The following is a 15,159-nucleotide window of genomic DNA, read 5'->3' as shown; positions in this document are numbered from 1 at the left end:
TTTTAACTGATCACTGCACCCATTTCCCAATTTTCCAGCACAATACAAAGAAAAAGAAAAAAAGGCTCACCCTACTTATCAAAATACAATGTCATGCCATTGGCTAATGATCAAGTGGACCGGCCCATACAATCTGAGCACTTAAAGAGCTTTCTACTACAATCTTCCTGCCATCCACATTCATACAATGCTTTCATTCTACGTCTTATAAGCACTTCATCCAAGAAGGACACACTCGCACTCTGATGGACACATAGGGGCAACTTCACTTTGAAACACGCTGGAAGATCCAGACACTGACCGTGGGTTAACAGTGGGTCAACCAACCACTGTACCTTCTGATCAACAGCCGCTTCTGCCCTTACCTGAAAGTCTAGGCTGTGATTATGTATACAGGAAAAAAAATCATTAACTTGCTTATCTGGCTCTGATTTTTATGCCAAATCCACCAGAGTAGTTGCCTGTTTATACACACAACAGTCAAGAAACCATGTTTAACACCAAAACAGCTTCAGAATTGACTCTCTCTGTTTTGTCCTTCACCAGTTAACAAAATACCCAACTTTACCTGATAAATACTAGCAATGTGGTTCTGGGCAATGTAAGCATCTATTTCTGCTGGTCACTGTTGGGGCAAGCAGTAAGGCTGAACCAAAACAACAAGCTGAAAAATGCTAAAATACAGCCCCACTTACATTCTATACGGTGGTTCGAAACACAGTTGACATGCGCATTTTATACCACAGTTAGGCAGAAAAGCAGTAAATATGTAAACAAAGCTTATCTGATTTACTAGTGAGACACAGCACAGAAATGAGTCGTGTCTCTTCAGTTGTGTTGACAAAACAAACAAACTGACTTTTTTGCCAGAGGCTGCCCTCACAGGGAAACTGAAAAAGCAGCCTTACCTGTCACAGAGGGGGTTCACTGCACCGTATGAGTCGCAGGAACAGGGCTGGCAGCCACTGGTGCCATTTGTGAAGTAATCCTCCTCGCAGTCCTCACACTGCAGACCGGTGTAGCCCTTCACACACGAACACTGACCGGTGCTCTTGTCACAGTCGTCGGGATGTGAAATCCCCTCAAAGTCACTGCTGCAGTTACAAAGGATCTCTGAGTGAGGGGTGGCTGGGGTGTGACAAAAAAAAGGGAAAGACAAAAAAAATGTAAATAATGCATGAAGGACAACAGTAGTGAAAGCAGCTTAGTACTGACCACACTAAACAAAATGATGAACATTGTGTTTATTTCACAAATATTATTTCACAATAAAACATCTGAAATGCGACAAGCAGTCACTTATGTGTAATGTGCAAAACAGGGATTTTAAAACCTTTTTGTTGTGACCCTTAAAGATGAAAATACATATACGTTTCCCTCAAAATCATAAACCATTCAACTTTTCATCTATAATTTTTTTTACCCTGGTTTCACCCTGCTTGTTCAACACTTTCTCCTTTTCACTCCCTGTTTGTTTAGGTCTAGCAACAAACTACTTTGTTGGGATTAGGTAAAAAAAACAAACATTGCGTTTTGGGTTAAAATACATCCTTTCACAATGTTAACCACATCTTACACAGCAAACCTCTCCCATCGGCAATAAGCGTCTTTGCCATTTCCTTGGATACCACAGTTATGTGTCCCACAACTGTGACAACCGCCAGCAGATTATACAGTCCCGATCAAAAGTTTAAAGCACTTGAAAATGGCAACAACAACAAAAAAAATCATATTTTGTACGGTTGGATCTTAACAAGGTTCTAACAAGCTTGGAACCAAGCTTTAACATGGAACAAGGAGAAATGGGAGTGAGACAAAACATTTGTTTGAGCATGCAATTTATTAAAAACAACACTTAAAGTGAAACATGGCATTAACTTAAAAGCTTTTTGCATTTGGAGGTCACTAAAATTACACCACACCCTCTCCATGACCCTAGATTGGTCACCAGTGACTTGAGCCCTACTCCAGGAAGAACCTTCAACAAACTCTGAGTGTAAAAGTAAACTCTGAGTGTAAAAGTAAACTCTGAGTTGATTAACTCTAATCTGTAACTGAGTTCCCTGTTCCAGACCAGCTGATCAGAGCAAGTTCAGTCAATTCAGAGCATGTTCATGCGCACATTCAGCTGCACATGCATGAATGTGGAAAGGACAATCTGCATTTGTAATCCGGTGGCCTAAGAGAAATGAACACATGTCAGTACTGACTATGATATTTACCTGAAATCACAGCAAGGAAGAGGAGTAATTATAATCAGCTTGAGATACTATGTCATCTTCATAAAAAGTATGAATGTTTAATAAAAAAAAATTGATACAAAAAAATAAATGTCTGCTGGCATCATTTACCCAACTTGAATTGTCATTAGATGAAGCTGGAACCCTAATTTAGATTTGATTTGTAAATCTAATTATTCAAACTGTAGGAGTCAGAAACTGAAGATTAAAATATGGAGAAACAGATCAGACAGTTTACTGATAGACCTGCTGTTAATTACCCAGATAGCAAAAGATCATTTTGTTTTTTCAATATTTATTCAGTAAAAATTTAATCTACTGGAGTACTATAACAACCTCACTTTTTTTAAAAATACAATTTTTTTATTTTCCCCACTACTGGATTAAAACCCTTAATGAGATTTACAGAAAAACTCTGCTTTAATGTTCCCTTGTTAACCTGATCTAACAGCAGCTTCCCTTACAAATGATGGCTCTCTTACAGTCATAACAGAGATGCTGTACGTTACTTTCCGTGAAGCTTGCATTTAATAAAGACTTGGAAAAGTACTATCAGTAAAGCTAAACATGATTTTACTTCAATACTTCAATACAGTCTTGGGGGATGAGCCATTTTAAATAAGGAGCACAGATTGTGCCAGGGAGTAAGCCATTATGAATGGATCTAATCAGAGGAGCTAGGAAATGATGAGAACCAAAGATCCGGGCCCGACTCAGTCAGAATCCGTGATCCATATCCATTTTGGATGTCAATGTGAGGACGCCACTTGCACTTGGCCTAACCCATGCAGGTGTTTGTAAAAACCCACTGAGACATGTTCAGACTGAATTTCAGACCATGTACCTTTCAAAATGTTGTTTGACATCATTTCATGACTGAATGTCAATCTGTGAACAAATTTTAACACGAAATGTCAGAACGGACTTTAAAAACTCATTTAGTTGTATTATAGAGTCTCATCTCAAAGATCCCAGCTGTGACAGGCATTTTTCTATGACTGTGACCATTTACTATATGACAAGTGATTCATCATTGATCAGTCTTCTCTGTCTAAAGACCCTTTTTTTTAAATAGTGATTGCTACAGTAAGACTCAATAGATGTTTGCAGTGGACAAAAACAGGCTGTCACTCTGATAGCTCCATTACTGCCCACAGAGTCAGAGTTAGCAGGATGGAGACTAAAATTTTATTCCGAGTAGATAATAACTCTGTCTCTGTCCTTATATACTGACAACTGAGTGAATGTCATAGCACTCATGTTCATTAAAAAAAAATAGCACACTAACATCTAAGTGTTTGTAAAATGAATTACGCTTTGACAGCAACTTTATGAATGGGGAAATGTGGCATCACACAGGTGGATCAGGTGCAGCAAGAGGGGAAGAGTGAGGAAGAAATTGAGACTTTGAAGTTTACAGAGTCTGTTACCATGGTGACTGATTCAGTTTTTCCTGGAACAGAAAACCCAGAATTTCACTCATCTCAGTTCAAACATTTGAACTAATGTTTTAAGCCTTTTTATAGCTGATTATGCTGTCACTGTCATTGCAGCATTGCACAGCTAATGGAATCGGCGTGATGCACTGTGTTTGTAAAGAGCAAAGTCTTTATGCTAGCATTTGTCATAAACCAGTTTAGCCCAACATTACACAGACACCTGCCTTACACATTTACTGCACCTGGAAACTTTGGAACTGGTAGTGGAAGAGAAATTTAATTTGAAAATGGACCAAATGTGAGCATGCCCAGAAATGAAGACACTAGGAGCTGCCCTGGCTTCCACCATCGTTCACTTTAAGCTGCACAGTCGAACCACAGTCCCCTAATATCATCTGCATCTAGGAGCTGCCCACTGTGTTGTGCTAAAGAAGTGCACAAAGTTACACTTTGCTCATCCAGATTTTTCAAAGGAAACCTTGTCTTTCTTTGGCTGGTTTCTGTTTTGCTGAAAGCACAATTCACTTATGCTTCAAAAAAACAAAAAACAAGATTCTCATCTCATGGAGACTCTAGACGGTCTAGAGATAAGTGTGCAACTGTGCTGCATATGAAGGGTTTCTGCAGAGGATGTAATGACAGACATGTGGATGAACCCACAGAGTGCCAATCTATTATTCATCTGATCTCGGGCTAGGTGTGGCAACTGAAGGCTCGACTGTGTGTCTCCACTCTGTGCTCAGCAGTGAGACAAAGAAAACAGACAAATAAGAGAGCAGAACAGCATGTTTTTATATGTGGTGTGCACACAATACCTCAACTAACATTAAGAGAGGAAAGGACAGCTGAATTTTAATGCATTCCTGCTCAGGCGTCCTACTCAGATTATACTCGTCTGCCACTGCTGCTTGGAGTTTTATGTAACTAATAAAGGCCTGTGGTTACGCAAGCTTGTTGAATATACAGTCTGGGCCTTTGCTACAGCAATGTCCGCAGAGGAACTGTCAGTTCTGATCACGCCTGAAAATGTGTGCGATCCAGCGAATGCATCACCCCTAACACACGCACAAAGTTCATTCTTAAAACCCAGCTTCCGCTAGGTGTGAGATGATTCTGTGAGGCCACGGCAGCAAGTTTGATTTAGATTGCACTGGAACTGCGTGCAGCGAGGAAGAGAAGGTGAGGAGGAACCGAAGCAAGAGTTCATCTTTCTCCTATTTAACTTGCTGTAAAGGGTTGTGACAGCATGGCTGCTGGTATTCAGGCACAGGCAGTGGCAGACCGCTCGCCATGAAAAAAGAACAAGAAAAAAAAAACAACTGCCTCCTGTCCTGCCTAATTTAGAGCTTGCTATGGTGAAAACAATCATTGTGCTTTGAGATTTGTTTGGAGAGTCAAAACACATTATCTTCCATGAAGCACTGGGAGATTTTGCAAAGTAAAGCTGTGGAAAAACACCACATGGTACTGGTCTATGGGGCCTCTGCCCTGGAAGAGAATCTACTGAGGTAGCCGAGCGAGGCGTTATCCCGAATGATGTGATGATGTCGTGTGAGTGGCCTTCGCGCTACAAGAATAGAGAGTGTCGGGGTTTTTGAAGTTACAAATCTAAACAAGGCCAGCTGAAGTTTCCATTTATGACCTGACACGTGGCCATGTGTTTCATTTTGACCTCACGGTTCACGTAACAAAGTGGATCAAATGACTTAAAAGGAGAAATGACTAAATGCCTCACTAACATGAAAAAGGATCCAGGAAGCAGTTTGGTAAATATGCTGCATTTTGACTGAACTTTAAAGTGGATCTATTGCTAACACTTCCTGCACTCTGCTAGAGTATATTTGCATGAATCGCAGTTCAAAAATCTTTATTTATCTGCTTGCGTGCAGAACCTGTTTTTCCTCTTTGGGCTAACTTTTTTTTCTTATTGGCTGTCAATTATGAACAGAAGGTCTGAACAGCAGGTGGGTGGGGCTTCTGTGATCCCAGCCAAAGTTCAACATTTTAACTTTGTTGCTCACTCATTTATTTCTAGCTCTATACTTCAATCCTTGAACTCTACTAGAGCAATTTTACATGATTTTGGTTGAAAACCATTCTTAGTTAACATATACTAGGCCCTGGCTCACCTCCTCAGTTCGCCTTTTGACTGAGACAAAGCTGTTTGTTTCATTCTGCTTTAACCCATCTTACTAGCGACTGTCTGTTCACTTTTGTGCTCATAGCGAGAGCTGTGGCTGGTGACCATATTAGGGATATTACCTCTATATAACCAAGAGCACAAAAAACAGCCTGAAACTCAGTGTTTAGAGCTGTAGCCTGAGCTTTTAGCTGACAGGGATTACTTGTAGGTACATTAACCTCATTATTTGAACAATCATGCCTTTTTAATGTGAGCATCCACCATGGTGACAGTGTGCATATGACAGAAAATAAGGTAAACCAATTCAAAAGCTTATTTTGTCCAACCAGAATGCTTATGGCGCAAACAGACTTACACATTTATTACTTACATATTATGAAAAGAAAAATAAACTCGAAAAATGTTTTTTTGATAACGTTTAATCAGTATCAATAGAATTTTTTTCTTGTTTATGTGCCATGTTATAGACTTATAGACACTCACAGCTAACTATAACAGTAAAACCACTTACAGGTGAAATGGATAATGCTGATGTGGATGTTACTTTGTAAAGGGCTGCTCGCCTAAACACTGTTGCAGACCAAGCAGACCCCCATGGCGGCAGCCTCTTGGCTTGAGGAACAAGACAAAGACTCCAGGGTGTTTATGTGGCCTCTAAGCTCCCACAGGATCCCCTGCTAACATGCAGGTACCTGACAACACAGATGAACACCTTGAGGGATTCCATTTCCATAACATAACAGGTCAGAGCTGGGGAATATTGTGCTTGTTGTGTTCATTTCTGGAATACAGTTGTGATCCAGCACCAAGAAATAACCTCTGAGCATCCACCAGGTCACTGGTGATCCACTTGGCGACAGAGTTAGTTTGTATTTTAGATATATGCCACTTTCAGAAACTAAAACATGTTGCCTCTCAAATTAGGCCTCTTATGTATATTTTAGCATAACGCTACTTCTGTTATAAGGTTAAGCCAAAATCAAACTCGAAACAGTCAAAATGGAAGATGTTCTTTAACAATGTTCCACTGAACATTTGTGCATCTTTAATGGCCCATCTACCAGGAGTTCAACCAGAACCCAAGCTTTACTTCTTTCCTCCCAAACCAGTCAAATCTGGAGATTTCTCAATAGCCATTTATGGCTGCAGCACACCACGACCAGCTTTCTTAATCCGCCACCATCACTAAGATGAATGCTGACAGTCAGGTAGGACACAGTGAGGAGAACAAAGGGGTCACTGTAAAAAAAACATGACTAGATTGGACCCCCTGGTGTGGGGAAGCCAATATCATTCAAATACAGTAGCCTGAATTTTACACTTAGGTTCAGGAGGTGTGCAACTGTGTGTGTACGTGTTGGTGTGTGTAGTGCACTATAAAGCTACAACCAGAACACAGTGTGGCCCGGGGAGATAGGGGATAAAGCTTTTACAGACAAAAAGGGAATAGACAGTGTTGAACAAGAACACATAAAAAAATTTTTTTATGTGGTTTCAACAGGATAAGGGCAAAAAAAAGCCAAAGCACGAAGACACACCATCTGCTGAAGGTGAATTTTGGACATTTGTGCGGTATTTGTGGCAGACTGGAGAACAACACCATGGATGCTGAGATGTGTGTGAGGTGTGAGAGGAGGAGGGGGCAGACTCCCCCACTGTCATTGCTCATTCATGGCTTGGCCTGCCTAGCCATTTTGCTTGGATGGCCTTGTTCTGAATATGCCAAGCAAACAACAATGGAGAAGATGAAGCAGCTATATGAGCAGCGTACTCCCTGTCAGCTGCAAACATGGCTGCTCTGACTATACAGGATCAAGGCTTGGATGAATTCTCTGTGAATTGGAGAAACTGAGTGAACAACAACAGGATTACACACCCCCTCAAACCCCCCACACCCAACCCCAACAATGTAATATATGTCACACTCGTCCTAAAATAATAATAATTAAAAATGAAACCATATGTTAGAACGGAGGTGTGCAGGGGGAGCATCTAGGCTCTTTCTTACTTTCAAAGGGGCACACTATGCACTCTGAGGCGTCTGCCCATTGTTGCAATCTGGTTAATTCGGTGGATGCGTCAAACCCACGGAGCCACCATCCGAGCCTACTGATGTGACTGCGCAACACAAACGTTAAATCTGCAAAGGTTCCTGCTTCACAGGACTTACCCTGGCTGCTCTCCACTGAGGTAACAGATGTGCCGATATTATCCGCAGCCCAGGCATCGTTGGCCGTGCGCTGGGAAACCATGGACACCAAGGTCTGCAGCATTTTCTCCGGAGTGAAGAGGGATGTTCGCGCGTCGGCGGACCGCTTGCGCACGCCGGTTAGCCTGGAAAACGGTGTTGTTGTTTGTTCTTTAGTGTATGGGATTATTCCAACATCAGGGGCGTGAATTGTGTTGGTGGGGGTGGGTTTCGGGTCCGTGGTTGGCGTTTTGGAGATGGCCGTGGTGGTGGAAGGGTCGGCTGAAACAATAGTCGGCAACGGTGCGAGTCCGGCTGAAGGCGAGAGAGTGAACCAGCTCTCTGGTAAACTGCGAAGCATGTCGTTGCGGAAGGTATCCCAGGCATCGGAGGCTGAGCCGCTTTTCCCGGAGATAGACGACGCATCGTAGGTACTGATGCGGGGCGCAGCTTCAGAAAACCCACTATATACATACAAAATAAATAGTAAAAGCAGAGATATGTACATCATTAAGGACGTTAACGTCATGTTCAGCCTCAGCTCTCCATGTAAGCCCCAGTAATGGTCTTCCTCAGACCGTTCCCTGAATGGACGTGTACTCCAGCATTGATGTCTCCCAGCGGCGGCGTACACTGCTGTTTGTTGCCCTATGAACCACCGTCAACACTTCACCTGCGCTGCAACCTAGCGCGAGCCGTTCCTCAGATCGACGTACCAGTGAGCCAATGGGAGCCCAGGAAAAATGCCCTCGGGGCACTCGATCGCTCGTTGATTGGATAGTCCCTTTTTCACGCCGCAGACAATAAGTTGTAAATTATCAAACGTCTCAGCCTCCCCGAAAATTATAACCGGTTTCCATTCATGAAGTGGACCACGCTAGGAATCATTTTTTGTATTGATAGGGTACTTTGTAAAAATAATGTGGCAAATGTAAGTTTATTATTTTTGTCCCATTTTACACCTCATTATGCGCCCGCTTAGGTATGGAAATTTCCAATAATTGCTGGCCTAAAGGTCCAATTATTGCCTTGCTCTTAATAACACCACACGCATTAACTGTCATAAAATTTACTAGCATCATTAAAATTTTCCTGGAGCTACTCTTCCTGAAATGCAATCTACAGCTTAATAAAAAGCTCTGTGTGAAATAAAGGTGACTTGGGCATAAGTTCGAGTGGATCATGGGTATTTTCTCTCCTGACGTATGTGAAAACGAACACGTTTTTGCTAAACCCTGGTTGTGAAACCGCATTATCCATATTCCATGTCCTCACCAGTGACATGGTGGCATATTTGAGCCAACCATCAAACAGGAAGCTGACCATGGAAAGCGCAGGCTGTAAAAGATCACGGGTTAAACAGCGGGCAAGCTTAATGTACTACATGTACATGTACAACAACTAAAGCAGTAATATCATTTTTCCGTTTTTAGTTTTCTCATTTACCCAAAATGGGACAGCAAGGCTATGAGCGAATGGGACAGTGCTAAAAGGCTTTGCTAATAAAAACGTGTGAATCCAGCAAACATTTAAACGCAGAGTAACCATCACCTAGTCATGGTTTAAAAAAAAAAACCCACAATGAAAGCTGAACAAGCCTTCTACCAAGAAGATGGTTTGTCAGGTCTTCAGTGTTGTTATCCAGCAGGTGTGATGTGGGGAGAGCTATAGTCAGAGCATGCTGCTGCTTTAAATGTGTTTTTATATTGCATAATAATCAAAAGGAGTCCGGTTTTAATATTGTATTGTTTTATAATTTTATAAAAACAAATAATTATCTTTACATACCTGTTTTTCTTCATTGTGTTTTCAGCAGTACCTATCTTGCATGTGGTGAAATTGTCTAGAACACACTGACAGGTTTAATGTTGCATTAAAATACTAACCCATAAGAATTATAGGACTTGTTATTATAAAACAACAACAAATATGTAAATGAATTATATTCAAGCAACACATTTCCATTTTTGTTCCACTAACAAAGACCAGACCACTTAGAAGATGTTTGGTATATTAAAAATATAAAAGAGTAAAGCTGGAAAAACTCAGGGTGCAGAGTGTCCTCCTGTGAATCCTATGGTTCCTGTGCTGAGAGAGAGTTACAAGAAAGAAAAAGAAACACAGTTCTGGGATGGACGGGTAAATGCATTAGGAAATGAGGTGTAGTTTTCCTTTGAGCTGAGGGTGGCCCCCGCAGACCTCTCTGCAGGATACCCAGCTACTTTAGTTCAATTTTATATAAATAAAATAGAAATGAATTCCACCAGGAATGGAATTATTGTGACACTATAAAAAAGCAAAGCTTTATATTTTATAGATTGTTATTTATGAGTCAATTTATTCATTTTACAATCAGTTTTCATTCCTAATTTTTCTAAGGAAACAACAAAAATGTGCCTGCAAAAGTAGAATGAAAAAAATTCTGCAGCATAATTGATTACTAATTGATTTAGTAATTGACTACTAAATCGGTAATAACAGGCACTGCCTTAACCACCCAAATGTTCCCTAAAAATATGGACATAGCCTTCGTGCCACTTCAAACATACAGTTAATATCTGCAGTATTACACATATGCATCACATGTTGATTTTATAGCATGCAAGTTTTTTTTTAAAAAAAAAAGTTAAGAAAACCCTTTATTCGTGATGTTTTCTCATATTTGTTAGCTGTTCACAGTGCCCGGTACTGGTTAGAAGAATTCTCCAAAAGTTGATTCTGTTCATTTGGACGTAGCGTTTTCAGTGGGAGAAACGTTTCGTTACTCATCCAAGTGACTTCTTCAGTCACAGCTGACTGCAGGTTTCCCCAATCTTATAAACAGTACATTTGCATAATGACTGAAACCAGCCCACTGAAGGAACAATGGGCTGGTTTCCTTCAGTGAGGAAACCTGCAGTCAGCTGAGACTGAAGAAGTCACTTGGATGAGTGACGAAACGTTTCTCCCACTGAAAACGCTACATCCAGATGAACAGAATCAACTTTTGGAGATTTACTTACCTGGATGATTGAGAATGCATCAAGACATTAGAAGAATTCAAATGTTCAATTACTGTATATGCTGTAGATTTGTTTGCAAAAGTAGTTTTTCCACACTTGACACTTGTTAAGATATTTGTTGATGATACTAACGCTCTCCTTTGCAGCGCTCCTCTCCTTGCTGCTCCAGATTTCATGTGCCATCTTAAACTCGAGGTGGATGCCAGTGCTGTGTGGGCTGGAGCAGTGCTCCTGCAGGAGGATTCACTGTGTTACTTCTCAAAAAACAACCATCAACTGCACAATAGTACAGCTGAAAAAGATATCACCCGATATGTATTTATTTATATTTACTCCTGATATGTTTGTTGAGAGGATTTTGTAAATAATCTTTGTTAAGTAGTGAACTGTGAATATTTCACCACTGTACATATCGAGCACATTTCAGCAGTTCAGCAGAAGTGAGTCTTTTTTGTTTTGTTTTGTTTTGCTTTTTTTTTTTCTTTTTTTTTACCTTGTTTTCCTCTTGTTCATTGATAGGGAGCCTAGATTAGAGAATTGTCTTTTTTAAAATTTCTGTTGTGGAAGCTCAACAGAAGCTTTTTTTATGTTTTGGCATTGCCCACTTCCAGAGCAAAGAAACTGATTCTAGCATCTTAAATGGTACTGTGCTGTTGCTCTTTTCTTGGGGCTGGTGAGGAGTAAGGATTGGGGAGTCATATTATGTTTAGGTTGTGCCTACAAAAGTGTAGACGTTTATTTTAAGGTCACCACAGGAAGTAAGGGTATGGTCCCTTGATTTCTTGTAGTCAGATTATGATTGCCAAGTGTTTGTTGCCTCCTAGTGGCCTCATGGGGCGATAACAAGTCAGTTTGTTAGAAAAGCTCGGAATCACATGGCCATATTCAGAAACAGTAATGTAGCACATGTGTATACTGTGAGCAACACACATTATCCGTTACACCAAGGACAAATACTGAAAACACACACACACACACACACACACACACACACACACACACACACACACACACACAAAGAAACGAAAAAAAGAACCATATGTAACAATTTATGTAATTTGACAATATTTTGAAGGTGTTCACCAGAAATATTTTTATATGTTACTGTGTCCAAGCCAAACTGCTTATCCTGCAAAAGATACAGAGAATTGTCATGCAACATTTGAATAACACAAAAGATGTTTCACAAAATAAAAACACACATTTGATCAAAACACATCATATACAGATCCAATATGTGATTAAAAATAATGACATCACATATAATCTTTAAATGTGCAGTTTATCAAGTTTCACCTAGCAGTCTATACCTGCCTTCTCCTTCTCCTGTCTTTTCTTACATCTTTCTCCAACTTTGAGTGAAGTTAGCTCTAATTTTTTCTCTCCCTGTGAGTTCCTGTGATTTATTTTTAATTTTATGTCCCAGGTGTGTGTTTGTTTTTTGCTTTTGTTACAGGGGCTGCAGTTGGCAATACACTGTGCATTGTTTTTGTACTATATCTTCTATTATGTCTTCCCTAGTTCAGCTTTCACAAGAGTATCCTCAGGGGCAAATTGTGTAATAAATGATGCAAAGAAATTCAGTGTGCTTCAGGTACTATTTAATATTAATATCTTATTTAATATTAGTGTTGTTTCAAAACATTACTGATGAAAATGACCATTTAGCAGTGCTTAAGAAAAGGTGTATAACTTAAACTGAGCTATATTTTACATTATTCCCAGTATTAAGATGAATTGACAGGTTTGAGTTGGATAAAATGAACCAGCTCCAGAACAATTCACCTCAATTGGAAAATAAAGATTAAGTAAATTCTAATTTCAACAATTTCCCTTCATTTCATGAAGAAATAGTCTGAAAACAGAAAAGGGAACAGTTAGAAAGACTTATGTGTGTGAAGGGTTCAGATTTACATATGGGCCCCAGTTTTATACTCCATTAGACTCCACCAAAAACCTGCCAAAACAGTTATTTTTAAGTATCGCTGAAGAATCCTTAATAGCTGCACAAATAATGACATGAAGAGTTTTGTCCCATGCAGAATTCACTTCCTGCTCCTTTTGACAATGCCATAAAGGTCTGTGGTCCAGCTGGGCATGGCAAAGGTTAGCTGCTATCATCATATTTTCTCAGTATGTATATGAACATCAAAGTGCTAAAACTATAATAAAGGCAAAATCAAAAGATGCACCTCATCAATGTTTATAGTTCATGATTAAGAAAAAATTCAAGATTCAAAGCGTTGTCATGTGTACAAAGAAAAGAATTTCTCTGTGCAATGAAATTCTTTCTCTGCTGTCCACACACAGATGCCTGTTAATATGTACAAATAGGACTAGAACAGATAAAATACAAATAGTATAAATAAATAGAGACAAAAATTGAAGTATTAAATAGATTTGTGTGCAAAAGAGCCATGAGCTTAATATGCTGGTTTGATATGTAAGATGACCTGATGTGCAAAAATTGTTATTACTGTTAAAATATGTCAGCTGCTCAAGAGTCTGATAGCAGTGGGGAAGAAGGAGTTGTTGGGTCGGGATGTTCTGGATTTCACACTTCTAAACCTTCGTCCCGAGGGCAGAAGTGTGAACAGTCTGTGTTGGGGGTGTGTGGGGTCTTTGAGGATGGAGGCAGCTCTCCTCTGTTGCTGTGTCAGGGCATGGTTTGTCGCTCTGCTGCTGGGACCCAGAGGAGAGAGCTGTGGTGTGCAGCAGGAGGTAGTTGAAAAGGTGCTGCAAAGAAGAAATAATTGTGCAAATATACAGTCATTCATCACGTGTTGACTATCAGTAAGGTGAACAAGGTCTCACAGTTTGACGCTTATCCCATGGCCCGGGTCAGCAAGCTCCTGGACCGAGCAGACACTGCTCATGTTTCTTTATTCAACCAGGGGCTACTGGCAAATTTTCTTGGATTGGATGGATGGAGGTACAGTAACTGGTAAGTACATTCCTAAAAAAAAGAAAAGAAGAGGTGAGGCAGGTCTTGGGGCTGGCCGGTTACTACCACTGGTTTGTGGTCAGACCTGACCAAAAGGTGCCAAGTATCTGGTCCAGTGGATGGAGCAGTACCAGCTGGCATTCGTACAGGTAAAGAAGGCCCTCTATGGGGAACCCTTACTCCACACTACTCAATTTTCCCTCCCTTTTATTCATCAAATGCCTTGAATAGAGGGCTGGGGGCAGTTTTGTCCCAGCAGGTACTGGAGGTCGATCGCCTGGTCGTTTGTATCAGCTGACAGCTGTCAGAGTGGGAAGCCTTGTAGACTTTACTTTGCAGCCATTTAACACTCCAATAAAATTTTACCAAGTTAACAATCCTTGAACCAACATTCTTTTAATAGCCAGCAGAGGGTGACTCCTGTGATTTCAGAGACAACTTTGATTGTATGTAAATCTATGAGAAAAGGGGCAAAAGTACTCTAGGTCTCCAGCCTGAAGAACCACTATCTTGATGACTTTATGGGCTTGTTCACTAGATTGAAGTTATATGGATTAAAACATTAAGCTCATTTTTAAAATTCTGGTCCTCATTAGAGTCACAGATGAATATAAATCATTGGCTACCAGGTTGATAATTACAAGCCGTTGGCCAATTAGTGTGTGGTGTCCTCAGTTTCCTCACACATTTGATCGCTGGCTGGAAAAAGCTAAGATGGAGATGGTGAAAACATGCATCTCAAAGCTTCTCTAACTAATTTTCTATGGTAGCTATCGCCACCTTTTATACAATGACAGCTTTATCCTACCCTTATTAGTGAACATATAGTGCTTAAGAAGCAAATTTAGCTGTTGTAGCCATCCATTTTTTAACTTTTGTAGCTTTTGTCAAAAAGGTAATATAAAATAAAACTGATGGTGTAGATCAGTGAATCAATTTTTCGTTCACGCTTGGCATTCAGCTTGGTGTCATTCATGTAGAGGAGGTGGCTCAAGTCGATTAGTGAAGAGACAATGTTGCCTGGATTCACAGACTGTAAATGAAAGACTGAATCTTTGGAAGCATTAGGACTGAGGGGAGAGATTCAGGATTGCTGGACCTAGAACAAGCATGTTCTGGAAAAGTAAAGATCTCTAATCTGCCTTTCATCAGCTCCAGTATTAAGCATCAAAACTGCTTTCAAAGCCTTGAGGCATAAATGCT

At 40.3% G+C, this 15,159-nt stretch overlaps 1 protein-coding gene across 1 annotated transcript in view; it reads right to left on the bottom strand.

Moving 5' to 3' along the window:
- The window catches only part of si:ch211-158d24.2 (multiple epidermal growth factor-like domains protein 9), a 39,793-nt gene extending 31,113 nt beyond the window's left edge, over nucleotides 1–8,680 (bottom strand). The window contains exons 1-2 of the mRNA XM_063490275.1: nucleotides 7,993–8,680; nucleotides 909–1,128 (exon numbers count right to left, since the gene is read on the bottom strand). Of these exons, the coding sequence (XP_063346345.1) occupies nucleotides 909–1,128; nucleotides 7,993–8,539 (767 nt within the window). The 5' untranslated portion in view covers nucleotides 8,540–8,680. The remainder of the gene's footprint in view (nucleotides 1–908; nucleotides 1,129–7,992) is intronic.
- Nucleotides 8,681–15,159: the final 6,479 nt, after the last annotated feature.

Source organism: Pelmatolapia mariae, linkage group LG12 (assembly GCF_036321145.2).
Source record: "Pelmatolapia mariae isolate MD_Pm_ZW linkage group LG12, Pm_UMD_F_2, whole genome shotgun sequence".
In the NCBI taxonomy this organism is placed as follows: Eukaryota; Metazoa; Chordata; class Actinopteri; order Cichliformes; family Cichlidae; genus Pelmatolapia; species Pelmatolapia mariae.
This window is presented reverse-complemented; position numbering and strand designations above follow the sequence as displayed.